This window comes from Lactuca virosa, chromosome 8 (assembly GCF_052849685.1).
Source record: "Lactuca virosa cultivar CGN04683 chromosome 8, Lactuca_virosa_CGN04683_v6, whole genome shotgun sequence".
NCBI lineage: Eukaryota > Viridiplantae > Streptophyta > Magnoliopsida > Asterales > Asteraceae > Lactuca > Lactuca virosa.
Window position 1 is genome coordinate 186,660,691 of NC_136433.1, and position 27,805 is coordinate 186,688,495.

Consider the following 27,805-nt stretch of genomic DNA (forward strand, 5'->3'; position numbering starts at 1 on the left):
TGTATTCTCAGGAAACTAGTAAATAGATACATGCACCGGGATTCAGAAGATGGAGCATAGTAGCTTCATATCTTTGTTTTGTTAATTACTTTTAAAGTCAATATTTTGTGAATCGAATACCATGTAAATGCTTTAATATTAATGCAAAGGTTGTTGTTGCTTGTTTTACTATTCTACATTTTTTGTGATACTGAGCATGACATCCTCCGCCCCCGAACGTTTCCGCCATTCCGGTTTGGGGGTGTGACACCTTGCATTAAACACTTTCTTAGTAGTGAATTGTACCCAATAATGTCCTCCTGCCTGTCCATTGTGGCAATGCTCTAGTATGTCTCAGATTTCCTTGCCAAAAACGCATCTTCTTATGATCCCATCCGCATAACTCCTAAAAAGATAAGGCTCATCCCAGAAATAATATTTGATTTCTGAAAAGAGCTTCTTTTTCTGCTGGTGAGTGAGCCCTTTTGGAAGAAAATCTCCTGCCAGAAAGTTTGCAATATCGGCATACCATGGTTCTTCCCTCATTATCACCATCAAATACTGTTCCGCGAAGCTATCTTCAATGCCCTTGTACTCCATCTCGTCCCTTATTGGATTTTCTAATCTAGAAAGATGGTCAGCAACTACATTTTCCATCCCCTTCTTGTCCTTGATCTCGATGTCAAATTCTTGAAGTAGCAGCACCTATCGGATCAACCTTGGCTTTGTATCCTGCTTAGCAAACAAATACTTAATAGCAGAGTGGTCAGTAAAAACAGTAGTTTTGGACGAAATTAAGTAGGGACGAAATTTTTCATAGGCATACACCACGACTAATAATTCTTTTTCAGTTATGGTGTAGTCTTCTTGGGTCAGATTTAGGGTCTTGATTGCATAGTAAATGGGTTGAAAGTGCTTGTCAACCCTTTGGCCAAGTACAACTCCTAAGGCAAAGTCGCTTGCATCGCACATTATCTCAAATGGTAAGTTCCAGTTCGGGGCGATAATGATCGGGGCATTAGTTAATTTTTGTTTTGAAATTTTCAAAAGAAGCTAAACATTCTTTAGAAAAATTAAAAGGTGCATCTTTCAAAAGTAATTGAGTTAAAGGTCTAGTTATTTTAGAAAAATCTTTAATAAAACGGCGGTAAAAACCCGCATGACCCAAAAAACTCCTAACGCCCTTCACATTAGTTGGTGGGGGTAATTTAGCAATAGTATCATTTTTCACCCGATCCACCTCAATCCCCGCATTGGACACTTTATGGCCTAATACAATGCCCTCCTTCACCATGAAATGACATTATACCCAGTTAAGGACTAAATTGGTCATTTCACACCTAGAAAGCATCAAGTCAAGGTTAGTAAGACAATCATTGAAAGAAGAGCCAAAAACAGAGACGTCATCCATAAAGACCTCCATAAATTTCTCCACCATATCGTGGAATATCGCCGTCATGTATCTTTGAAAAGTCGTTGGCGCATTGCATAACCCAAAAGGCATGCGTCGATATGCAAATATTCCACTTGGGAAAGTGAAAGTAGTGTTCTCTTGATCAATTGGGTCAATAGGAATTTGGAAATACCCTGAAATCCCATCTAAGAAACAATAATAGCTATGGCCTGATAATCTCTCAAGCATTTGATCAATAAAAGGAAAAGGGAAGTGGTCTTTGCAAGTGGCATCGTTTTGCTTTCGGTAATCGACACACACCCGCCAGCCGGTTATCGTTCGTGTAGGTATGAGCTCGTTCTTCTCGTTTGCTAAGACCGTCATCCCTCCTTTCTTTGGAACTACTTGGACGGGACTAACCCATGGACTATTGGAAATTGAATATATAATCACGACATCTACGAGCTTGACAACATCTTTCTTGACCACCTCTTGCATGTTCGGGTTTAGACGCCTTTGATGTTGCACTACCGACTTTGCACCTTCTTCAAGATTTATCTTATGAGAAAAATAAGAAGGACTTATTCCTTTTATATCGGTAATTTTCCACGCGATGGAATTTTTCCTTTTCTTAAAATTTTCACTAATTTGTCTTTTTCGGTTTGGGTAAGGTCGGAAGCGATAATAACAGGTTTTTGTTAACCTTCTTCAAGAAATGCGTATTCAAAATGTGCAGGGAGAGTTTTCAGCTCTAATTTAGTGTTTTGTACACTGAACACGTCGAGTCCAAAGAGGGAACTCGTCGAGTTCAGGCCAATTTTCCCATCTGATCGCGATTCTTCACATGGACTCGTCGAGTTAGTGTCTTCAACTCGTCGAGTCGCCTTTTCAGCACTTCTGATTAGTTCTTCGTATTCAGATTCTTCAAGCAGTCTTTCTATCTCATTCAGGTCTCTTTCAGCATCAAAGTCATTTTCAAAGGCCATGGGTGATTTTCTTGACTTATCTTCTCTCCATTCTTCCATTAATTCGTCCTAAATGTCGACCGAGAAGGCCGTGTCGTCACTATACTTAGCGTGTTTCATGGTTCGATCAACTCCAAAAGTAACTGATTCTTCCCCTACCCGAAGGGTAAGTTTGGACTCTCTTATGTCCACTATGGCACTTGTGGTGTTTAGGAAAGGTCGTCCAATATTAATTGGCACTCTATAGTCTTCTTCCATATCTAGCACTATGAAATCCACGGGAAATACGAATTTATCAACTTTCACCAATAAGTCGTCGCATATCCCCCTTGGAAATGTCACCGTCTTATTTGCTAGATGAATTGCCATACGAATTGGTCTCGGCTCCGGAAGATTCAACTTCTTGAACAATGAGTATGGCATAAGGTTAACACTCTCCCCCGAATCATCTAATACATAACTAGTAGCTAAATTCCCGAATTGGCATGGCAAAGTTAACATCCCTGGGTCACCCATCTTCTTTGGCAATTTGTTCAACATTGCGGCTGAACAATTTTCATTGAGAACCACCTTGGATACCTCATCCGTCTTCTTTCTATTTGTGAGTAATTCCTTTAAGAACTTGGCATACTTAGGCATTTGTGCAACTGCGTCGATGAAGGGAATGTTAATTTGAAGGGCTTTGATGTGCTCCATGAACTTTGGATAGTCTTCATTTTGCTTCTCTTGTCTAGCTCGGCCTGGAAATGGAAATGGAGGTTGATACGGTTTTAAAGGAAGGTAATTTTTTTGTTCAGACATCGGACTCGTCGAGTCCTTCTCTTCGACTTGACGAGTTGAGTCGAGTTTTTGCGAATTTGGGTTTTCTTCCTGTTCCTCTTGCACCTACTTAGGATCTTCATTCTAGATTGGGGCAAGAGGGGTGAGTATCTTTCCACTCCTAGTTGTCACTATGTTGATTGGGGCGCCTCTCGTATTTTTCTCGGTATTACTTGGAAGTGCACCCGACGCTCTTTCGTTGATTTGTGGTGCAAGTTTGCCTAATTGTTTTTCAATGTTAAGGATGGAGTCTTGCTGATTTCTCATCAATGTTTGTTGTTCACGTATCACCACATCGGTGTCGTTGTGTCTTTTCTCGGATGCGGCTACAAATTGTTTTAGCATATCTTCAAGATCCATTTTTTTCTCTTGCACCGGTTCCTCCTTTTGATAAAAACCTCTTATCTTCATCCTATATTTCTCCTCCTTTGCCTTCTTGTATTCATCGTATGGTAGCCACTCCTTTTTCGGTTTTCGCCAATCCTCATCATATCTATCGCCACTAGAGTAACACACTTGCATTTTCCGGTTCCCATGCTCGTCAAGATCACAATCTTTAGTAAGGAGAGGCCCGCTACAATTTTCACATCCTACCCGAATGACATGGATTGATTGATCCATCTTTGTCATTCTTCGGTCCATGCTCTCTAGTTTAGCCATCACTGCCGCCATATCATCGGAAACTGAGTTCACCGCCCCTCGAGTCGAGTCATTTCTTGGGTTATGATATTCTCTAGAGTGTTTAGAGAATTCTTCAATTAGCTCCTTAATAACCGCGGGTGGTTTCTTCGTGAGTGGTCCTTGGGAGTCAAGGACCTGCCTAGTTGTCACGTTCACTCCATCATAGAAGATGGAGACTTCTTGCTGAATGTTAAGATCATTGTGGGGACAATTCCTCAACAAGCCCTTGTACCTTTCCCACGCCTCATAAATTGACTCGCCTACTTGTTGCTCAAAGTTTGCAATGACTTTCTTCAATTTTGCTATTTTTGAGGGAGGGTAAAATTGATCAAAAAATTCTTCACGCATTTTAGCCCACGTGGTGATGGAACCTGGAGGGAGTGATTTTAGCCAATCCTTCATGGCTCCCTTAAATGTGACCAGTAGCATACGAAGCAAAATAGTCTCGCGAGGCACATTAGGAATGTTGAAGTAGTCGGCTATGTCGTTGACCTTGTCGATATGCTTGTACGTGTCTTAGTGATATTTCCCGTAGAATGGGAGGTCCTTGAGTTGGGCGAGTATGTGACCTTTCAGCTCAAAGTTGGCAGTGGCTGGAATTGTGGGTTGCACAAGTCATGGGCCGGTATCCTCACGCATTCTTCTTTTCCATTCACTCATGGGTATGTCAGCAATGTCTCCCATGGTGTTGTCGGGTTCACTCTCTTGCTCACTTTCTTCTTCAAATTCTATCTCGTACTTGGTGTCCTCCTTATTAGGGTATTCGTCCTTCAGTGATGTGTTGGATTCTCCCACTTGCTTTCCCTTTTTCTTGCTAAAAACCGACTTGAGATTCTTAAATGGTGACTTCTTTGGGGTTGCAGATTCTCCTATGGTTTTGTCCTTGTTCTTCTTAAGAGCTGATTCCGGGTTTTCAAGTGGTGGGATCAAAGGTGCGTTTGATCCACGGGTCATAAACTCCCTGAAATAAAACAGAAAAACACGCTTAAAAAGAAAAAAACGAAGTAAAAACGAAACTGAAAAACGCGATGGACTCGTCGAGTTCAGTCGACTGGACTCGACGAGTTCAACGCTAAAACTAAAAAAACTAAAATTCTAATTCTAAAATACAAAAACTAGTAACTTTATATGAAATAAATTCCACACAAAGGATCGATAATACTAGCAATTAGATCCGTTCCCCGGAAACGACGCCAAAAACTTAATGTGTGTGAAATGCACTAGTTTTAATCCTACTATTTTAAACACAAATTAAACACACGAAAGACAGTGTACCTATTGATTAGTAATATAGCTCAATCAAGTAAGGTATCAAACATAGGGAATGGTAACAATTAAACTAACTACTAGAATTATCTTAAATAAAAACAAGTAATCAAAAGAAGGGTTTTCTCTAGTCTTGCAAGACTAGAAACTTAAGCAGTTAACTAACACTTAAATAAAGACAATTAACAACTAAAGCAAATAGAAAGTAACTAAATTCAATAATAAAAGAGACTTTTGTTCAGGTTCGACTCACTTATTCCTATGGTTGATTTCATGGCAAGTGCAATGGATTAATTTATCATTGGCTACCGATTAATGTGATTAGAATCATGTTCACTATTACTAATCCTTAGTAAACAAATTAATTCAAACTGTAGCCAATTGGTTAAACTAATAAGTTACCTAGTATTTTGATTCAGATCAAGTTATACTCGTAATATTAGCTAATTAAATCTAGCAATTCAATTAACTCATGTATGGTTGTTCATCATACATGCTTACACATTAATGTACTTATTTTCTAGTTAATCCTAGGTTCATGCTCACTAATACTAGGCATACAATATTGTGTTCACAAAGTTATATGATTCATGTAATTAAGACGATATTCAAGCAATCTAAACAACTTGATTATTAACAGAAAAGAAATTATTATCAACACATAAGGGTCTTTAACAAGCTTAGCAAGACAATTCACCAAATCAAATTAATCCAATTCATAAAATCAAACCATATTCCTAACTTCATCTAACCTAAATAGAAGTAATGAGTTTTTAGCTCATATCTACAACAACTAACATCTCAAAAATGAAATCTAATGATAGAAACATAGTTTGGGCAAAAGATTAAGAGAAGAGTATGTGTTTGTTGCCTTTGATCTCTTCCAAATTGATCTCTAGGTTGAATTCTCGAAATCCAGAGCTCCGAGAATACTTCTAATCACCAATAAGTCGCCAAAAAGATCCAAAAAAGCTTATGGTATCGGGCAATAATGTCCTTTATATAGGTTTCTGAAAAGAGGGGGAACTAGTCGAGTCCTTTTGACCGACTCGTCTAGTCCATCACTTAAAACCCGTGTACGGCAAGACTTTGATTCTTCGCGAATGTTCCAATCAACTTGTCGAGTTGATGGCCAACTCGCCGAGTTCTCCACGTTTTAAGCTCTATTTATTCAAACTTTAATTTCCGAACTTCTGATCGCTAGTCCCGCTTCCTTTTTCACTCGAGAATGTCTTTTAGGATGAAAATAAAATTTTAGCATAATTAAGTACCTTTTGTTCAATAATTAAGAGAAGATAGCCAAAAAGTATTAATATATTATATGATATATATGACTAAATATACACATATCAACCATAATATCTCAAATGTCAAAACAGTGTATCCATATCAATCACATGTCTAATAAATCAGAGTAAAATATCCCAGGCTAAACATAAACGGTGTGTGATATGCAGTCATCCCGAGCTTTTCCCCTTGCTACCGGATGTACCTGAAACCAAAGCTGAAAACTATAAGCACGAAGCTTAGTGAGTCTCCCCAAACTACCACATACCATACACAAAATCACATAATAGCATACATTGGGCCTTGCCCGCTACATCGGGACCCACCCGGCATTGGACCAAAGTCCGGCATCGGGCCCCGCCCGGCATCGGACCGAAGTCCAGTATACATATAAACATATCAACAAAGCATATAACATAAACACATAACATAAACATATGAACATTCCTCGGGATTTCCCCGACATTAGACCGAAGCCCGGAACATATAAACATAACATATAAGCTAAAGATTCCTCGGGCTTGCTCCGACATCGGACCGAAGCGCGGAACATATAAACAAACAGATGCAAGAATCATGAAGACATCATGCATATAAACATTCCTTGGGCTTTCCCCGGCATCGGACCGAAGTCCGAAAACATATAAACTAGATCGGGCTAACTCCGGCATCGGACCGAAGTCTGACATACGCTATCATACATGAACAGGCCGACATTGGTGCCTTAGACCCGTTCCTACTGGAGGAAAAACTCACCTCAAATGTCGAGTGAAGTAGTTGAATGTCTCTGCTCCTGCAACCGGATCTACTCACTCCCTATATAAAACAACCCCTTAGATACCATTCCTTATGTCAAGACCCCTTCACGGGTCAACCTTGTTCAAAGTCAATGTCCCAGTCAAAGTCGAAGTCAACAATCTGAGTTGACTCAACTCGTCGAGTCATCCCCCTGACTCGCCGAGTTCCCTTGTTACTCATAGTCGTCAAAACACGAGCCAAATCGTCGAGTCCTTTCGCAGACTCGCTGAGTTCTAGCTTGCAAAGAATCAGGACAAATCGACTCAACTCGTCGAGTCCCTCTTTGGACTCGTCGAGTTCCTCAGTCTGTTTAGGCCATCTTAATAGATTAAGCCCGAACTCTTCAGTTCTAAGCTTCATACTTCTCATATACATTGAAAATAGCCTTTTAAGGGTAAAGTTTCCAACTTTACCCGTTAATACCTTTACTTAATGGGTTTAGCTCAAACCCTAACTCCTTAGGACCTAGATCTTGGTCCACAAGCCATCCATACTCCAAACTAAAGCTTAAAAACATATGTCTAGACCCTAAACACTAGTTGAACACTTAAATCGTCCACTTTTCTCTACATGCATGGCCTTTTGGAGCTTAAAAGGCCAAAAAGACACCCTATGGCTTGCATGGGGCTTCCATGGTCATAAATTTGCACCTTTATGCCATGAGGGCCCTCTATAATCCCAAATAAAGGGAAACTCACTTGGGACATCTATATCCCAATAATCAAGCTTCTTGGACCAAAAACCCAATAACGTGAAACTAAGGAGATCTAAGAAACTACTAAGCAAGTTAGAGATTTGATTACTAGAAAATGATGAGGATGAAAGGAAGTCTCTGGATCTACTATCTTCTCCTTGACTCCTCAAGATCTCCTATTCTTCACAAGCTTCAAAACACATAAGGTTCTCTCAAAATGGCTCACAAGCTCACAAATGCGTTAGGGTTTCTAAAACTAGGGTTTGGGACTTGGACGCTGGAAATGAGGCCAGAAAGTGGGGATTAGGATGCTTAAATAGGGTGCAAAACTCCAAAATTAGGGTTTCACTCTTGCAGCCCTACTCGTCGAGTCGAAGCTCTCAACTCGTCGAGTAGGTGACTTAAATGCCTGCGTCAAATCTGGTTCCCACTCGACGAGTTTGGGGCTCCCAACTCGTCGAGTTGCTCTATAAAAGTGAATAAAATATAATGAAATTTGTACCAGGAACCAGGCGTTACAATTTCCCCCCACTTGTCTTAGACTTCGTCCCCGAATCCTGCTGCGTCGGGAAACAACTCTAGCTAATGATCCCTCATCCCCCCCCCCCATCAGGCTCCCATGTCCACTATGAGCCCTTGCAGTGCTGCCACTGCACCTTTACCAGCTGAACAACCTTGTTCCTTAAGGTTTTCGTCTTGCGATCTAGAATCGCCACAGGCCTCTCAATGTAGTTTAGGTTGTTGTCAACCTGAATATCCTCTAAAGGCACAACCGCTGAATCATCCACTAAGAACTTCCTCAACTGGGAAACATGAAAAGTGTTGTGGATATGGCTGAGCTCTGCTGGAAGATCCAATCGATACGCCACCTTGCCCACCCAAGCTATAACCCTGAAAGGACCGATGTACCTGGGGCCCAGCTTGCCCCTCTTACCTTTCCAAGGTGATACCTTCAGGTGAACCATGTCGCCCACCTGAAACTCCAAGTCGGAACGACGCTTGTCGGCATAGCTTTTCTGCTGACTTTGAGCAGTCTGGAGCCTGCTCCAAACCTGTTGGATCCTCTCAGTAGTCTTGAGTACTACTTCAGTACTCCCCATGACTCTCTGACTGACCTCGCCCCAATAGATTGGGGGTCCTACACTTCCTCCCGTATGGCATCTCAAAGGGAGGCCGCTCTATGCTGGCGTGGTAACTGTTGTTATATGAAAATTCCGCTAATGGAAGATACGTATCCCAACTGCCACCGAAATCTAAAACACATCCGCGCAACATGTCCTTGAGAGTCTGAATCGTCCTCTCGCTCTGCCCATCCGTATGAGGGTGGAAAGTGGTGCTGAAGTGGAGACGAGTACCCATCTCTTCGTGAAACCGCTTCTAAAATCTGGAAGTAAACATACGTCTTTCTCCGATACAACCGAGACTGGCACTCCATGGCGTGCCACTACCTATCGAACATAGATCTCGACTAGCTTCTCAACCAATATACTCTCCTGGATTTGGATGAAATGAGTACTCTTGGTCAACCAATCCACGATGACCCATATCGAATCCACTCAATGTGCGGTTCTGGGAAGCTTCATGATGAAATCCATAGTAATATCTTCCCATTTCCACACAGGAATCTCTAGCGACTGCATCTTGTCGTGAGGTCGTTGGTGCTCGGTCTTGATCTTCCTGCAGGTCAAGCACCGCTCCACGTACCATGCTATGACCCGCTTCATGCAGGGCCACCAATAATCAGGGTGAATATCCCGATACATATTCATCGCCCCAGGATGGATAGAGAACCTCGACTTGTGAGCCTCATCCATCAGAACCTGGTGTACCCCACCATAGTAAGGAACCCAGACCCTTCGATGCAGGGTCAACAACCCATGGCTGTCATAGTCAAATGAGGCCACCTGGCCTACGATCCGCTCACACTTCCGGAGCTCCTCCTTCAGGCCCTCGACCTATGCCTCCCGGATCTGCACTAGCAACGGGGTAACCACTGTTATCCTCAGACATATGTCTTGAATCGGAGCCACCACTGCCTTGCGGCTAAGGGCATCAGCCACCATATTGGCCTTGCCTGGGTGGTAAAGGATCTCACAGTCGTAATCCTTCACAACATCTAACCACCGACGTTGTCACATGTTCAGATTCGGCTGATCCATGAGGTACCTCAAACTCTTGTGGTCCGTGTAAATGGTACAACGAACCCCATAGAGGTAATGCCGCAAAATATTGAGGGAAAAAACTACAGCCCCCAGATCTAAATCATGCATCGGGTAATTCGCCTCGTGAGGCTTCAACTGCCTCGAAGCGTAAGCTATCACGTGACCCTGCTGCATCAACACCGCACCCATGCCTATGATCGAAGCGTCACAGTAAACCACGAAATCGTCGACGCCCTCTGGAAAAGTAAGAATTGGTGCCTCGCATAACCGCTGTCTGAGAGTCTCGAAGGCTGCCTGCTGCTCAGGCCCCCAACAGAATATCACCGACTTCTTGGTCAGTCGGGTCAAAGGAACAACGATCTTGGAGAAATCCTGGATGAATCTCCGGTAATAACCGGCTAGACCAAGAAAACTCTGAATCTCAGTTTGAGACCTCAGAACCTCCCACCGCATCACGGCCTCTATCTTGGCCAGATCGACGAGAATACCCTTCTGGTTGACAAGGTGCCCCAGAAATTACACCTCGCGCAACCAGAACTCACACTTGGAGAACTTCGCGAAAAGTCTCTCCCTCCTCAGAGTCTCCAGCACCTCCCTCAGGTCCTCCTCATGCTGCTCCTGAGTCTTGGAGTAAACCAAGATTTCATGAATGAAGACTATCATAGACGGATCCATCATCGGTCTGCACGCGCGGTTCATGAGGTCCATGAACACGGCTGGAGCATTGGTGAGCCCAAACGGCATCACCGCAAACTTATAGTGACCATAGCGAGTCCTAAAAGTTGTTTTCTACACATGCTCGTCTCTGACTCGCATCTGGTGATAACCCGATCGGAGATTAATCTTGGAGAACCAAGATGTACCCTGTAGCTAGTCAAATAAATCATCAATCCTCGAGAAGGGATGACGGTTTTTCACAGTTACCTTATTCAGCTCCCGGTAGTCTATGCACATCCGATGCGACCCATCCTTTTTCTTCACAAACAGGATCAGGTCTCCCCATGACAAACTACTCGGCCTGATAAATCCCTTGTCTAGCAGCTCTTACAGCTGCATAGACAACTCCCGCATCTCGGGAGGAGCCAACCGATATGGTGCCTTGGCTATCGGAGTCGTACCAGGGACTAGGTCAATCCTGAACTCAACTTGCCTCTCCGGAGGTATCCCAGGCAAATCCTCCGGGAATACGTCCGGGTAGCGTCTCGCTCTCGCTGTTGAACATAGGGTTGGTCCACCCTACGACCTCTCGCCCTGAATCACTAACCCTCCCCCATTAGGAGTCCGAACTCTCACTAGGTGCTGCTTGCAGTCGATCACTTCCTAATTGGGGCTTAACCAGTCCATACCAACTATAACCTTATTCCCTCTCAGGGGAATAGGGACTAGATCCATAGAAAACTGCTCATCGAACAACTGCAGTGTACATCCTCGCTGAACCCTTACGACCAGAACGGTCCTATCATCTGCTATCCCTACATCTAATGGATAATCCAGCTCCCCTGGAGCTCCTACGAATCGCTTGCTGAGTACAAGTGACACAAAAGATCGGGAAGCTCCCGAATCAAACAATACCACAGCAGATATGTCGTTCACAAGGAACGATCCTATAATAAAACATATAAACATCAACAATAATCATCATAAATAAAGAGATAAGGAGAAGATACATACCCATCACCACGTCGGGAGCTGCACGTGCCTCCTCTGCTGTCACCTGAAAAGCCCTGCTCTTCGCCACAGGTGCCTCTGTCCGGCCCTGACGGTCGTATGTAATGCTCAACGTAGCAGGGGCGGGTGCCGCCACCCGTCCTGCTGCTAGTAAACTCAGGCACTGGGACCGCTTGTGTCCCCTCTGATTGCACTGGAAGCAAATCAGATCTGATAATGTGGTGGCGGTGGTAGTAGTTCTACAATCTTTGCTCATATGACTCGTCCGGCCGCACTTGAAGTAGCCTGAACTCCCTTCCTTGCACATTCCCTCATGCAACTTGCCGCATTTGCCACAACGGCGGCAGCCCTGCTGGCTCTTAGGTCTATGATCTGACACCTTGGGCTTCTTGACCGTACTCCCTGATTAACCCTCCTCTGGTTTCCTCTTCTTCTCCATCTCTAAATCCAACTCTCTCTCTCTCTCTCTCTCTCTCCCTCTCTCTCTCTCTCTCGCCCTAACAATAATATGCTCCAACGTCTTGCAGCTGGATCTGCTCAGAAATTGGCAGATGTCACTTCGCAGCATCTCATGATATCAGGACTTTTTCATATCCTCGTCCGCCACGTACTGCGGAATGAGAAGGGCCCTCTCCCTGAACATAGCGGTGATATCAGTCACCGTCTCAGTCATCTGCTGGAGATCCTGGAACTCCCTAGCAAGCTGCTGCACCTCAATCACAGGTGCGAAATCGGCCCTGAACCTGACCGAAAAATCACTCCAGGTCATCACATCTAGAACTGCATCATCTCCAATGGCTCATCCGACCTCCTCCCACCAGTCACGTGCCTTGTCCTTCAAAAGAAAGGAAGCAAGTCAAACCTTGTCCCCCTCTAACTCGAGGGATCTCAGCCAACCATCTACTGATAGCAATGGGGTCCCGAGCCCCATGGTAATCTGGAGCTCCGCATGCTCGGAACTCCCTGAACGTCAGCGTGCGCGGCCCCATCATGGCCGCCACCTCGGTGCGGAAAGCACTTAGTCTCTCATCCAAAAGCTTCAGGATGCCCTCCTTGATCATATCGAAGATCACAAGAGTCTGGTCTAAAGTACTGTGCATGATGTCGGACGAAATGAACTCTCTCGTCTGCTTATCAAGCTGCCCGGCTCCAGAGCCCGCGCCTGATCCCTCTCCGGAACCTGAACTACCGACTGGCCTAGTACGTAGCGTCACCATACTGAAAATAAACCATAATCAAACATCAGTATACACATCATAACTCGAGGGATCTCAGAAACTACAAGTTTCATGTATTCATCTCAGCCTTCCTTAATTCGAGTACAGATCCTCTGCTTCCAGTAGTACGGACCCATACTACCTTCCACATTTATCCGTACTTTCATCAAGAACTGCCTTCACTCCACCAAGTCCCTTCTACTACTACTGCTTTTCTCATGCTAATCTCATCGTAGGCTTTCCCTAGGGCAGTCACCAACCCACTCTCCGCCATCAGCTGCATAAGAAGTCCCCGCTATCTCCCCCTAACTAGCTCGCGAATACCATTACATATCACTAAGACTAGATAATTCTTCGAATGAGAGGTCCTACCCTGCAACGGTTGAACTCGGACAAGAGCTGCGAAATAGAGCTAAACCTAACCCTCTAAAATTATTTAGTCCTCGTAATATGTAACATAACATATTCGTTTACTACTTAGTTAAAGATAACTAGAACTCCTAAAATCACAGAGCAAGCAACATTCGAGCATTGAGTAAACATGATCAAGCATAACCTAAACATGCCATCATATCACTGACTAATTTGTAGTAGCATGCAGTTCATAAAGCTGATACACATAATACAAGCACATAAGCCATTCTTCCTAGATCCTTAGCCCTAATCTAGCATGCAGTTCTCATACACATATAACATGCATACAAGGCATCATTCCTAGATCATTAGCCCTAATCTAGCATGTTTTTCTCATAATCATATCATAACATAAACTTGTATGTGTAATTTGGGAGTACTTACTTGAGCTCGGCTGATTGCATGCACCACACCCTTTTCTCTTTACAAACTTCTTTTCTCTTTTCAAAATTCTTTTTAAAAAAATGATTTTCATTAGAAAATTTTCATACCAAATCCTTAGTTTGAGTTCAGACACACCAGAGAGTGTGCCCGAATCCCTTAAACCAAGGCTCTGATACCAACTTGTAACATCCCAAAAATACGGTCCAAAAATTTCATTTTTAAATCATTAATTAAACCTGAATTACTAAAAATCATTTATCAAAACACGAACCATAATATCTAAAATGTTAAAACAGTGTATTCATATCAATCACATGTCAAATAAATAAGAGTAAAATATCCCAGGCTAAACATAAACAGTGTGTGCCATGCAGTCATCCCAAGCTCTTCCCCTTGCTACCGGAAGTACCTGAAACCAAAGCTTAAAACTGTAAGGACGAAGCTTAGTGAGTCTCCCCAAACTACCACATACCACACGCATAATCACATAATAGCATACATTGGGCCTTGCCCGCTACATCAGGCCTCACCCGGCATCGGACCGAAGTCCGACATCGGACCCCGCCCGACATCGGACCGAAGTCCGGCATCGGGCCCCGCCCGACATCAGACCGAAGTCCGGTATACATATAAACATATCAACAAAACATATAACATAAACGCATAACATACACATATAAACATGTTGGATTAGGTGTCTAAGACATAACTATATTTGGTATGTACTTGAACCGGTTGTAGCATGGTCCTTTTGGGTTGCCTTCACCAGAGCAACTTGAATGAATGAATAATGGAGAAAGAGGGTATTATGATTTATTAATATATATATATATATATATATATATATATATATATATATATATATATATATATATTATTTGAATAATATATTAAAAGAGAAAGCATATTTTCTTAATTAATATTGGTCAAGAATTAATTTTGTGGTCAAAAAGATATTAATTGAATTAAGGGGACTGGAATTGTAATTATAAGATAATTGGAATTTGGGTTGTGGATCCCTTAAGCAAGGGATGGATGAAATCTTATGGGAGCCCATAAGGATTTCATCCAAGGGCTTGATTCTGGAAGATTCATATTGGCTGCTTATGGCTTAAGCAACCAGGTTAGGGATTTGACTGAAACCCTAATTTTGCAGCTATATAAGGACCCCTTGGGATAGTGAAATCGGCCACTTGAAACCCTAGAAGAGTTCCAGCCGATTTTGAGCCTCCATTCCTCTCTCTCCATCATTCTCCAACTTGCTTTTGTGTTTGTGATCTATTAGAGGCACAACATTTGAGGTGCTAAGGTTCTCAAAAGCTCAATATCTTCAAGCAACAATCAAATGTAACATTCTTACTAGTTTGTTTATGTTGATTTAGTGTTTGTTGTATGGTAGATTAGGGTTTGCAAGTCTTGTACAAATATTGCATGTACAATTAGAAAAACTAGATCCAAGCAATAGGGTTTGCATAAACACCATAGGAATGTTGTTTTGCTCATAACCCAACAGTGGTATCAAAGCCTAGATCGTTTCTCTTTTGTATTTGAGGCATAGTAAATTTTTCTCAAGCTCAAAAGTCGAAAAATCCAGCCTCTGACTGATGGACTCGTCGAGTCACCAGATGAACTCGATGAGTCTGGGCTACTCGACGAGTCCAGTTCTGTGACTCGGCAAGTCGGGTCGTCTGGTGGCTGATTTTTCGGGATTTTGACTAAAATTGAATTGGGATAATTACCAAAAACGATTTTGACTGATAGAACTCGATTTTTTCAATATGGTATTGATTATCCTAATTCAATTGAAGGATAATTGTCAAAAATAAGATAATTACTTGTTTTATAAGATAAATTAATTATTTGTATTTTTAATTTGTATTATCTTGTAATGAAAAATAGATTAGGTCAAATTATGTGATAAATATTACTAATATGATTAATTAATTATTTTTCAAATTTGATCTAAAAGATGTTTTGAAAAGTTTCAAAACTTGCCCTCAAGTTTTGGAATTTAAATTTTTTGATTAATAGTTTTAATTTTGAAATATTTAAATTCTAAACCCCAGAGTTTTAAAAGTTAAAATTCAACCCTTATACTATTATAATATTAAAATGTTAATAATATATGTATAAGATAAAGCTAGTCTTACCGTTAGTAGGCCTCATTCACGAAGCCGATCTATAAGGGGGGTATAAGGTTGTTGCCTATAAAATGGCAGTTTAATGGGTGTCCACTCTCACCCACTGCTTCCTTGATTGGTGGAGAGTCGTTAGCCGAACGGATAGGATAGGGCAACCAATTCCTCATTAATAAGTATAATGATTATAATAAAGTAACTAATTTTTTTTTATAAATTCCCAATCTTAGTTACTTTAGGAAAAATGTGAAAATGTATGCTATTCCATGAAATTACACTTTGCACCTTGCCAAGTCGTTAGTGGAGCGTCTGTGGTTAACCGTCACACTAATTTGAGACTAGCAAAGGTGGCAAAGGGTGGATCGATGTTTATCATAGATTCATGGAACATGTGTGGCTAACCGACACACAATTAGGTGGTAAATGACATCGAGAGTGTCAAGTACATTTGTATGGTTATTCACACCTTGTTTGTGATCCTTGGTATCCCAGTAACAAACTTGAAGGGCATAATCGAGATTTAAACATGCCATTGAAAATTTCAATGAATCTTGAAAGAATCTAGGAATTTCAGTTCATTTAAAACTTAAAGTCCTTTTTCGTTTTTCATGGTGGAAATTGGTAAATCGTCATTTACCTACCTTCATATTATTTGCAATTAGATTACGGCATCCCTCTTCTGAATTGTAAATAATCATGTTGTATCATAGCCCTAATTTCTCATTTGGGTGTTTACGTGGGGATTATTATCTAATCTAAAGTTTGTTCCGTTTCTGTTTCAGATGTCTACTCAAAACAACGCTTCTGGCTCGACCCCTTCTGGCTCATTCTCACTCATGAACTTGTGTGGGAAGGTGATATTTGATGGGACCAATTTCAATGATTGGATCCGCAACATACGCATGGTCACCCGCTATGAGGACAAACAGTATGTTCTCGACAAGGAGATGAAAGAGGTTAACCCAAACACTGCTACTCCTGAGGAAATTGCTGCATTTGAAACTCATGAAAGAGATGCAACAAAAGTTCATTGCATCATGCTCGCAACAATGACCGCCGAACTCCAAAAGTCCTACGAGGACTACTATCCCTACGAGATGCACCAAGATTTGATGGAACGTTACCATCAAAGTGCCACGCAAGAGAGGTACGAGAACATCGCCTCGATGATCATTACCAAAACGAAGGACGGAGAGTCCATCACAACCCACTTGCAGAAAATGCAAAGGTTTGTGGACCGTCTGTTGAAGTTAAATGTGAACTTTGACGAGGAGTTGGCCATAGATATAATTCTACACTTGTTGCCTCCTTGTTACGACCAGTTTCGTATGGTATATCATATGAACAAGGAGGGGGTCACTCTGAGCAAGCTTCAAGGCATGCTAAGGACTACTGAGAGTAGTCTGAAAGGCAAATCTACTGCATCAACTCCTATTGTTGCTGCCCCTGTCTTGCATATTGGGAAAGGAAAGGGAAAGAAGAGGAAGACTCCTTCTAAGAGCTACAAGGGTAAACCCCATGATGAATCCTCTTCTAGTGGGACCAAAGCTGGTTCTGCTACCCCCTCTTCCAACCCAAAAGAAGCAGAGTGCTTCTACTGTCACGACAAAGGGCATTGGAAACGAAGCTGCCCGAAGGATCTGCAGGACATCAAGGATGGGAAAATAAAGCCATCCTTCGTAGGTATTTATATTGTTCAATCTAATAACTCATCATATGATATTTCTTGGGTCCTTGATACAGGATGTGGTTTTCACATTTGTTCTGATTTGTAGGGTCTAAGAAGAAGTAGGGATGTGGAGTATGGGAAGATGAACCTTATCATGGGGAATAGGAAAGCGTCGTCTGTCACCAAGATTGGAGTTTATTCTGTAGTGCTTAGTAGTGCGTTAGGATTAGATTTAAATGATTGTTGCTACTCGTCATAAATGGCAAGAAACATTATTTCTTTTCATGGTTTGTACATACAAGGTTTTAGATTTTCATTTAATAATGAAATTGGTTCTATTAATGCTTTCTTAAATGGTACTTTCTATTTTGAAGCATTTCCTTGTAATGGAGTATATGAAACTGTGAATGTTGTAGATAACTTAGGAAATAATGTGTTGCACATCGATTCATCCAAAGGTTTGGACAAAGCATGCTTGTGGCATTGTCGTCTTGGACATGTCAACAAGAAACGCATAGCTCAACTCCAAAAGGATGGAGTGTTGGAGTCATTCGACCTTAGGGACAATGACACGTGTGAGTCTTGTTTGCTTGGAAAGATGAACAAGTCACCCTTCACTAGTACTTGTGAAAGGGGTGAGGGTTTATTGGATCTCATACATACGGATGTATGTGGACCTTTTAGATCCACCACAAGGGATGCGAACTGCTTCTATGTGACTTTTACTTATGATTATAGCAAATATGGGTATATCTACTTAATCAAGCACAAGTCAGAAACTTTTGAAAAGTTCAAGGAGTTTAAGCAAGAAGTGGAGAATCAGCTAGGCAGGAAAATTAAGATGCTCTGATCCGATCGAGGTGGTGAGTACCTTAGTGTTGAATTCCATGACTACCTCAAGGAATGTGGAATCGTTTCGCAGTTGACGCCGCCTAGGACACCGCCGTTTAATGGTGTAGCTGAGAGGCTCAATCGAACGTTGGTGGACATGGTTCGTTCCATGATGAGTCGAGCTTCGTTACCGATCACATTCTGAGGGTATGCCTTAAAGACTGCCATCCATATCCTTAATATGGTCCCAACTAAGAAGATTGCCAAAACACCTCACGAGATGTGGACATGGAAAGTTCCCTCGTTCGCACATATCAATGTTTGGGGTTGCGAGGCTTTCGTAAGACGAGAGACTCACGACAAACTCGAGCCTCATATTGAGCGATGTATTTTCATCAGCTATCCATAGAAGTCCTTTGGATATCTCTTCTATAGATTGAGTGACAATGTTGTCTTCGTTGTGAGGAGTGGGGTTTTCCGAGAGCAAGAACTCATATGCCAAGAGGACAGTGGAAGGCAAATTGACTTGGAAGAGCTTCAAGAGTCAAGCGATGAAGGAACCTCTAACGCTGGTGCTTAACCCGAGGAGGAAACTCCTGTTGAACCTATTGACGAGTCCCTACCTCTCAGACATTCCAGTAGAGTTAGTGTTCCACCTGTGTTGTATGGTTTCCATATAACAACTGAAGGTGATAGGATTATTAGTGATAGTACACCAATAAATTTGGATGAACCTAACAACTACAAGGAAGCCATGGTAGGCCCGGAGTCTGCAACATGGAAAGAGGTCGTGGACAACGAGATTTAGTCCATGTATGACAATCAAGTTTGGAACTTGGTTGACAATGTGCCAGGTCGTAAGACGGTCGGGTGCAAATGGATCTTCAAGAAGAAGACCAACATGGATGGGAAAGTGCACACGTATAAGGCGCGATTATTTGCGAAGGGGTTTACTCGAACTCCTGGAGTTGATTATGATGAGACTTTCTCACCAGTAGTGAAGATTAAATCTATAAGGCTCATTTTAGCCATAGCTGCATTTCATGATTATGAAATATGCAGATGGATGTCAAAACTGCTTTCCTTAATGGGAAGTTGGCTGAGGATGTTTACATGAGTCAGCCAAAGGGTTTTGTCGATGCGAAGCATCCTAATAGAGTGTGTAAGCTTGAGAAATACATCTATGGATTGAAACAAGCATCTCACAGATGTAATCTTTGTTTCGATGAGAGAGTCAAAGAGTTTGGTTTTTCGAGAAGCGAAGATGAGTCCTGTGTATATGTCAAATCCAGTGGGAGTATAGTTAGCTTTCTCGTTTTGTATGTGGATGACATACTACTCATAGGAAATGACATCCCAACCTTCAGGAGGTTAAGTCCTGGCTTGGAAAGTGCTTCGATATGAAGGACCTCGGAGAAGCTGCTTATATTCTAGGGATAATGATAATGAGAAATAGGAGTAAGAGACTAATAGGACTTAGTCAAAGTACTTACTTGGACAAAATGTTGAAACATTTGAGCATGGAAAATTCCAAGAAAGGGGAGTCACCAATCCAAAGCAATACCAAACTGAGTAAGACTCAAAGCCCAATTACCAATGCCGAGATAAAAGAGATGAGCAGAGTACCTTATGCTTCCGCAGTTGGCTCAATGATGTATGCTATGACATGTACTCGCCCTGATGTGGCCTTCACTCCGAGCATGGTTAGTAGATATCAAGGGAATCCTGGTAGAACACATTGGACCGCAGTAAAAAATATTATTAAGTACCTTCGGAGGACTAAGGAATGGTTTCTCATCCTCGGTGGGAGTGATGACTTGAGAGTGCAAGGGTATAGTGACGCTAGTTTTCAGACTGACCGGTATAATTTCCGCTCATAGTCGGGCTGGGTCTTTACCCTGAATGGAGGAAGAGTGACTTCGAAAAGTTCCAAGTAGGAGACCGTAGCTGATTCAACGTGCGAATCAGAGTACATAGCAGCGAGCGAAGCGTCGAAAGAGGCGATATGGCTAAAAATCTTCATTGGAGACCTTGGAGTTGTACCGGCCTTAAAGGAGCCTATGGAGATTTTCTGTGATAACGAAGGCGCGGTTGCCTTGACCAAGGAACCGAGGGATCATGGCAGATCCACGCATATCGACAGGAAATATCATTTCATTAGACATCGGGTAGAAGAGGGAATCCTCGTAGTAAAGAGGGCATCGTCAGAGGATAACCCAGCAGATCCCCTTACGAAGGGACTGAGTAGGGTTAAGCACTTGCAGCACGCTAGGAGCATTGGGCTGAAGGACGATATTAGTTTTAGTAATTAGATAGCCTTAGAAACTTGTAATAGATAAATTGTAATTAACATTTGATGATTAAATAAAGGAGTATTATTTATAAGTAATGTTACTGTCTTATGTTAATTATTTACTATTGTTTCACTTTGCATGTTTTGACTTCCTAAATAATAAGATTATTTAAACTATCCACAGTCGATCATACGTTGGAAGTAAGTATGAAAGAAGACTGTCATGAATTGGCTTGTAGATTGTCTAAGAGTTTAGACATAGCAAAAGTTTGTTGCAACGTTCATGAGTGCTTATGAAATATGATTTGAGTGTTGGATTAAACCCGCACTCACGTGAATCACTTCATGGAATTAATCACGAGTGATTGCGAGATGATAATATCATATAAGTCTTTAAACCTATATATATGATTTGTGGTTTACGAGTCATTTGTGCATTGATAATGCGTAAACGCATCAGTAACTTAATGTTATAAAATGCATTGTTGTGTACGATTTGATGAGTAAATAGAACAAGCATATATGTCGAAGTTTATCTGTTCCTTTTATCCTACGAGATTAAAAGCGATATCTAGGCCCCTTGATGATTTTGTTCTGATTTATGTGTCGGGCCCTGTCAGGACTAAATTGATGTGTTCAATTAAGTTCTATGTCAGACAAATCAGAGATCGAGAAACAAACTGCTGGACAATAAGTATGACTATGTTCCATGTGATTTTCCACACGATATCTTGAGAACGGAGGACTATACAATCCCTTATCTATAGGACGTGTCAGAGTTCGACAGTAGCTTTTGAGAGCTACGATTGCTAATCGGATTTTGAAGTCATATTTGCATTTATAGTTATTAGACTTATCCAAGTGGGAGACTGTTGGATTGGGTGTCTAAGCCATAACTATATTTGGTATGTACTTGACCCGGTTGTAGCATGGTCCTTTTTGGTTTCCTTCACTAGAGCAAATTGACTGGATGAATATTGGAGAAAGAGGTTATTGTGATTTATTAATATATTATTTGAATAATATATTAAAAGAGAAATCATATTTGTTTAATTAATATTGGTCAATAATTAATTAAGAATTAATTTTGTGGTCAAAAAGATATTAATTGAATTAAGGGGACTGGAATTGTAATTATAAGATAATTGGAATTTGGGTTGTGGATCCCTTAAGCAAGGGATGGACGAAATCTTATGGGAGCCCATAAGGATTTCGTCCAAGCGCTTGATCTGGAAGATTCCTATGGGCTGCTTAGGGCTTTAGCAACCAGGTTAGGGATTTGACTGAAACCCTAATTTTGTAGCTATATAAGGACCCCTTAGGATAGTGAAATCGGCCACTTGAAACCTTAGAATAGTTCCAGCAGATTTTTAGCCTCCATTCCTCTCTCTCCATCATTCTCCAACTTGCTTTGGTGTTTGTGATCTATTAGAGGCATAACATTTGAGGTGCTAAGGTTCTCAAAAGCTCAAGATCTTCAAGCAACAATCAAAGGTAACATTCTTACTAGTTTGTTTATGTTGATTTAGTTTTTGTTGTATGGTAGATTAGGGTTTGCAAGTCTTGGACACATATTGCATGTACAATTAGAAAAACTAGATCCAAGCAATAGGGTTTGCATGAACACCATAGGAATGTTGTTTTGCTCATAACCCAACAAAACATTCCTCGGGCTTGCCCCGGCATCGGACCAAAGCCCGGAACATATGAACATAACATATAAGCTAAACATTCATCGGGCTTGCCCCAACATCGGACCAAAGCCCGGAACACATATACAAACACATGCAAGAATCACGAAGACATCATGCATACAAACATTCCTCCGACTTTCGTCGGCATCGGACCGAAGTCTAGAAACATATAACCAACATCGGGCTAACCCCGACATTGGACCGAAGTCCGGCATACGCTATCATACATAAACGGGCCGACATTGGTGCCTTAGACTCGATCCTACTGGAGGAAAAACTCACCTCAAATGTCGAGTGAAGTAGTTGAACGTCTCTGCTCCTGCAACTGGCTCTACTCACTCCCTATACAAAACATCCCCTTAGATATTATTCCTTATGTGAAAACCCCTTCACGGGTCAAACTTGGTCAAAGTCAATGTCCCAGTCAAAGTCAACGCTCAGTCAAAGTTAAAGCCAACAATCTGAGTTGAATCAACTCGTCGAGTTATCCCCCTGAATCGCCGAGTTCCCTTGCTACTCATAGTCTTGAAAACACGATCAAACTCGTCGAGTCCCTTCGCCGACTCGCTGAATTCTAGCTTGTACGGAATCGTGACAAATCGACTCAATTTGTCAAGTCCCTATCTTGAATCGCCGAGTTCCTCAGTATGTTTGGGTCATCTTAATAGATTAAGCCCAACCTGTTCAGGTCTAAGCTCCATAGTTCTCATATACACTGAAAATGTCCTTTTAAGGGTAAAGTTTCCAACTTTACCCGTTAATACCTTTACTTAATGGGTTTAGCTCAAACGCTAACTCCTTAGGACCTAGATCTTGGTCCACAACCCATCCATACTCCAAACTAAAGCTTACAAATAGATATCTAGACCCTAAACATTACTTGAACATGTAAAGCTTCCACCTTTCTCTACATGCATGGCCTTTTGGAGCTTAAAAGGACAAAAAGACACCCTATGGATTGCATGGGGCTTCCATGGTCATAAAGTTTGCACCTTTATCCAATTGAGAGCCCTCTTTAATCCCAGATCTGAAGGTACACTCACATTGGATGTCCATATCCCAAAGATCAAGCTTCTTGGACCAAAAACCCAATAAAGTGAAACTAAGGATATCTAAGAAACTACTAAGCAAATTAGAGACTTGATTACCAGAAAATGATGAGGATGAAAGGAAGTCTCTGGATCTACTATCTTCTCCTGGAATCTTCAAGCTCTCCTCTTCTTCACAAGCTTCAAAACACACAATGTTCACTCAAAAATGGCTCACAATCTCACAATTGCATTAGGGTTTCTGAAACTAGCGTTTTGGACTTGGAGGCTGGAAATGAGGCCATCAAGTGGGGATTAGGATGCTTAAAGAAGGTGCAAAATCCTGAAATTAGGGTTTCACTATGGCAGCCCTACTCGTCGAGTCGAGGCTCTCAACTCGTCGAGTAGGTAACTTAAATCCCCGCATCAAATCTGGTTCCTACTCGACAAGTTTGGGGTTCCCAACTCGTCGAGTTGCTCTATAAAAGTGAATAAAATATAATTAAATGCGTACTAGGAACCAGGCGTTACAAATATTGTATGAGTGTGAGGTCAAAATGAAATACACCTCTTTAGGTTTTATATTTTAAAAAACATTTATAGATCTTAATCACAAATTCATCAACAATGAGTCATGCACCTAAGACCTTTAGATGTCACATAAGTGTTAGGGTTTCTTATATGAATATCACCTCAACAGCAAATGTCTTAATAGATCCCAGAAAGGTTCATGAGAGAGATGGAGATGTTAGGGTTTGAGCCTGAAGCAGCATTGTTGGAAGACATCTGAAAAGAAGAAATACAAGTTTAGATTAGATATAGAATCCTTAATAAGACACCCAAATGTAATATTAAGGCTAGGACCCAACACAATACTTCATAACTTGGAAGAGGGATGCCGTAATCCAAGCTATGAAATATTTAAAGGTAGGTGAATGACGATTCACCAATTTTCACCATGAAAAACTAAATGAATTATTAGGTTTTAATTGGATTGAAACTCCTAGATTCTTTTGAGATTCATTGAACTTTTCAATGGCATGTTTAAATCTCGATTGTGCCCTCTCAAGTTTTTGACTGGGATGCCGAGGATCACAAACAAGGTGTGAATAACCATGCAAATTAACTTGGTACCGTTAATCTTGATCACCTAATCGATGTGTCGGTTGCCCATACGCGCTCCACCGATCTATGATAAATATTAAGTCACCCTTTGCCACTCTTACTAGTCCATGTTAGTGATGGGTTTGAGTCATAAGAACTTTCCTATGTGCGCAGGCAAACCCTAATTCTTGGATCTACGTTTCTCTAATTGAACATGCAATGTTTCCAAGGCTTACAATGCCAGATCTAGTGTAAACAATTGAATCATAACATATGAAATCAGATCTAGAAGAATACCTTAAGTTGCTTGCTTGAATCTTCTTGTTCTTGGAGCTTAGAGTCACAATTGTCACTCCTCTAATGCCTTACAAACACCAACTAGCAAGAGGATCATTTGGAGAGAGAGGAGGGATGAGAAAATCGGCTCTAGGGTTTCCAATCTAATAAGGTGGCCGATTTCCCTCACCTATGGGGTCAATTTATACTATGAGCTACTAGGGTTACATCCTTAACCCTAATTGAATAACTTAGGCTCTAAGCAATGCAAGGATCCTTCTAGATTAAGGCTTGGACGAATTCAATGATATCATAACCCTAAATTCGGCCACCCTAAGATCTATAAGGATTCATAGCCCAAAACTCAACTATCACACATTTGACAGTTTAAGCCCCTTTATTCAATTACCCTCTTTTAGTCACCTAATTAATTCTCAATTAATCTATGACTAATATTAATCAAATAATATTATTATTCCTTTAATATATTATTCTCATAATATATTAATATAATAACTCTTCTCTCTATATAAATCACCATGTCAAGTTGCTATGGTGAAGGCAACCCAAAAGGATCATGCACAACCGGGTCAAGTACTTACCAAATATAGTTACGGGCTTAGACACTAATCCAACAGTCTCCCACTTGGATAAGTCTAGTAACTATAAATGCAATCACAATCCGATTAGCAATCGTATCTCTCAAAGACGCTGTCAAACTCTGATCTTATCAGTAACCTGTCCTTCAGATAAGGGATCGTATAATCCTCTGCTCTAGATATCGTGCGGACAATTACATGGAACATTGTCATACTTATTGTCCAGCAATTGGTTTCTCGATCTGAGATTCTTTGACATAGAACTTAATTGAACACATCAATTCAGTCCTGACCGGGCCCGGCACATAATTCAAATCAAATGATCGAGGGCCCCTGATATTGCTTTTACCCTCTTAGGATAAAAGGAACAGATAAACTTCGACTTATATGCATTTACTATCCACTAATGAAATCATACACAACAATGTATTTTATAACATCAAGTTACTGATGCGTTTACACATTATCAATGCACAACCAATTAGCAAACAATAAACCATATATCTAGGTTTTAAGACCATATGATATTACCATCTTGCGATCACTCGTGATAAATTCCATGAAGTGATTCCAGCAAGTGTGGGTTTATTCCAATGCTCAAATCAAGTTCATAAGCACTCATGAACATTGTAGCAAACCTTTGCTATGTCTAATACACTTTAGACAATCTACACACCAATTCATGACAGTCTTCATTCATATCTACTTCCAACATATGAACGACTGTGGACCGTTCGAATAATTCGATTATTATCAAATAACTTAATTATTCAGGAAGTCAAAACATGCAAAATGAAACAATAGGTAAAAGATTAACATAAGACAGTAACATTACTAATAAATAATACTCCTTTATTTAATCATCAAATGTTAATAACAACTTATCTATTACACGTTTCCAAACTACCTAATCTAAACTAATATCGTCCTTCAGCCCAATGCTCCTAGTGTGCTGCAAATGCTTAACCCTGCTCAGTCCCTTCGTAAGTGGATCTGCTGGGTTATCTTCTGATGATACCCTCTTCACTACAAGGAGTCCGTCTTCCACCTGATGTCGAATAAAGTGATATTTTCTGTCGATATGTCGAGATCTACCGTGATCTCTTGGTTCCGTGGTCAAGGCAACCGCTCCTTCATTATCACAGAAAATATCCATGGGCTCCTTTATGGCTGGCACAACTCCAAGGTATCCAATGAAGTTCTTCAACCATATCGCCTCCTTTGACGCTTCGCTTGCTGCAGTGTACTCTGATTCGCACGTTGAATCAGCTACAGTTTCCTGATTCGCACATTGAATCAGCTCCTCCTTTGAGGGTAAAGACCCAGCCTGACTGCGAATGATAGTTGTCCCTGTCGGTCTGAAAGTTGGCGTCGCTGTACCCTCGCACCTTTAATTCATCACTCCCACCGAGGACTAGAAACCATTCCTTGGTCCTCCGAAGGTACTTAAGAATGTTCTTGACTGCGATCCAATGCGCTCTGCCAGGGTTCCCTTAATATCTGATGACCATGCTCAAAGCGAAGGCCACATCAGGGCGAGTACAAGTCATAACATACATGATCGAGCCGACTGCGGAAGCGTATGGTACTCGGCTCATGTCTGCTATCTCGACTTCAGTACTCGGACTCTGAGTCTTACTCAACTTGGCATTACTCTGGATTAGTAACTCCCCTTTCTTTGAATTCTCCATACTAAAACGTTTTAGTACCTTGTCCAAGTAAGTATTCTGAATAAGTCCTATTAGTCTCTTACTTCTGTCTCTCACTATCCTTATTCCCAGAATATAGGAAGCCTCTCCGAGGTCCTTCATAGTGAAGCATTTCCCGAGCCAGGACTTAACCTCCTGCAGTGTCGGGATGTCGTTTCCTATGAGCAGTATGTCATCGACATACAATACGAGAAAGCTTACTACACTCTCACTGGCTTTGACATATACACACGATTCATCTTCGCTTCGCAGAAAACCAAACTCTTTAACCTTCTCGTCGAAACAAAGATTCCATCTGCGAGACGCTTGCTTAAGTCCATAAATAGACTTCTCAAGCTTACACACTCTATTGGGATGCTTCGCATTGACAAAACCCTCTGGCTGAGCCATGTAAACATCCTCATCCAACTTCCCATTAAGGAAAGTGGTTTTGACATCTATCTGCCATATTTCATAGTCATGAAATGCAGCAATGGCCAACATCACCCTGATAGACTTTGTCTTTGCAACTAGTGAGAAGGTTTCGTCGTAGTCAACTCCAGGAGTTTGAGTGAAACCCTTCCCAACCAATCGCGCCTTATAAGTGTGAACGTTTCCATCCATGTCAGTTTTCTTCTTGAAGATCCACTTGCACCCGACCGTCTTACGACCTGGTACATTGTCAACCAAATTCCAAACTTGGTTGTCATACATGGATTGGATCTCGCTATCCATAGCCTCTTTCCACTTTGCAGACT

General features: G+C 41.4%; 2 protein-coding genes and 1 non-coding gene across 3 annotated transcripts in view; 1 reads left to right on the forward strand and 2 right to left on the reverse strand.

Annotated features, from left to right (window-relative positions):
• LOC145131128 (uncharacterized) overlaps positions 1 to 2,397 on the reverse strand; it is a 6,089-nt gene extending 3,692 nt beyond the window's left edge. The window contains exons 1-2 of the mRNA XM_079065859.1: positions 2,257 to 2,397; positions 1,289 to 1,930 (exon numbers count right to left, since the gene is read on the reverse strand). Coding sequence (XP_078921985.1) covers positions 1,289 to 1,930; positions 2,257 to 2,397 — 783 coding nt within the window. The remainder of the gene's footprint in view (positions 1 to 1,288; positions 1,931 to 2,256) is intronic.
• Positions 2,398 to 2,406: 9 nt separating this feature from the next.
• On the reverse strand, positions 2,407 to 3,138 carry LOC145131129 (uncharacterized). The gene has a single exon (XM_079065860.1). It carries the CDS (start codon positions 3,136 to 3,138, stop codon positions 2,407 to 2,409), a length of 732 nt encoding a protein of 243 aa, XP_078921986.1.
• An 892-nt stretch (positions 3,139 to 4,030) lies between these two features.
• LOC145135099 (small nucleolar RNA R71) lies at positions 4,031 to 4,137 on the forward strand. The gene has a single exon (XR_013719578.1). It is a non-coding gene; the product is annotated as a small nucleolar RNA R71 (small nucleolar RNA).
• The last annotated feature ends 23,668 nt before the right edge of the window (positions 4,138 to 27,805 follow it).

Coding starts and splice junctions, on each gene's coding strand:
- LOC145131129 (XM_079065860.1), bottom strand. CDS start 3,138: ATGTCTGAACAAAAAAATTACCTTCCTTTAAAACCGTATCAACCTCCA.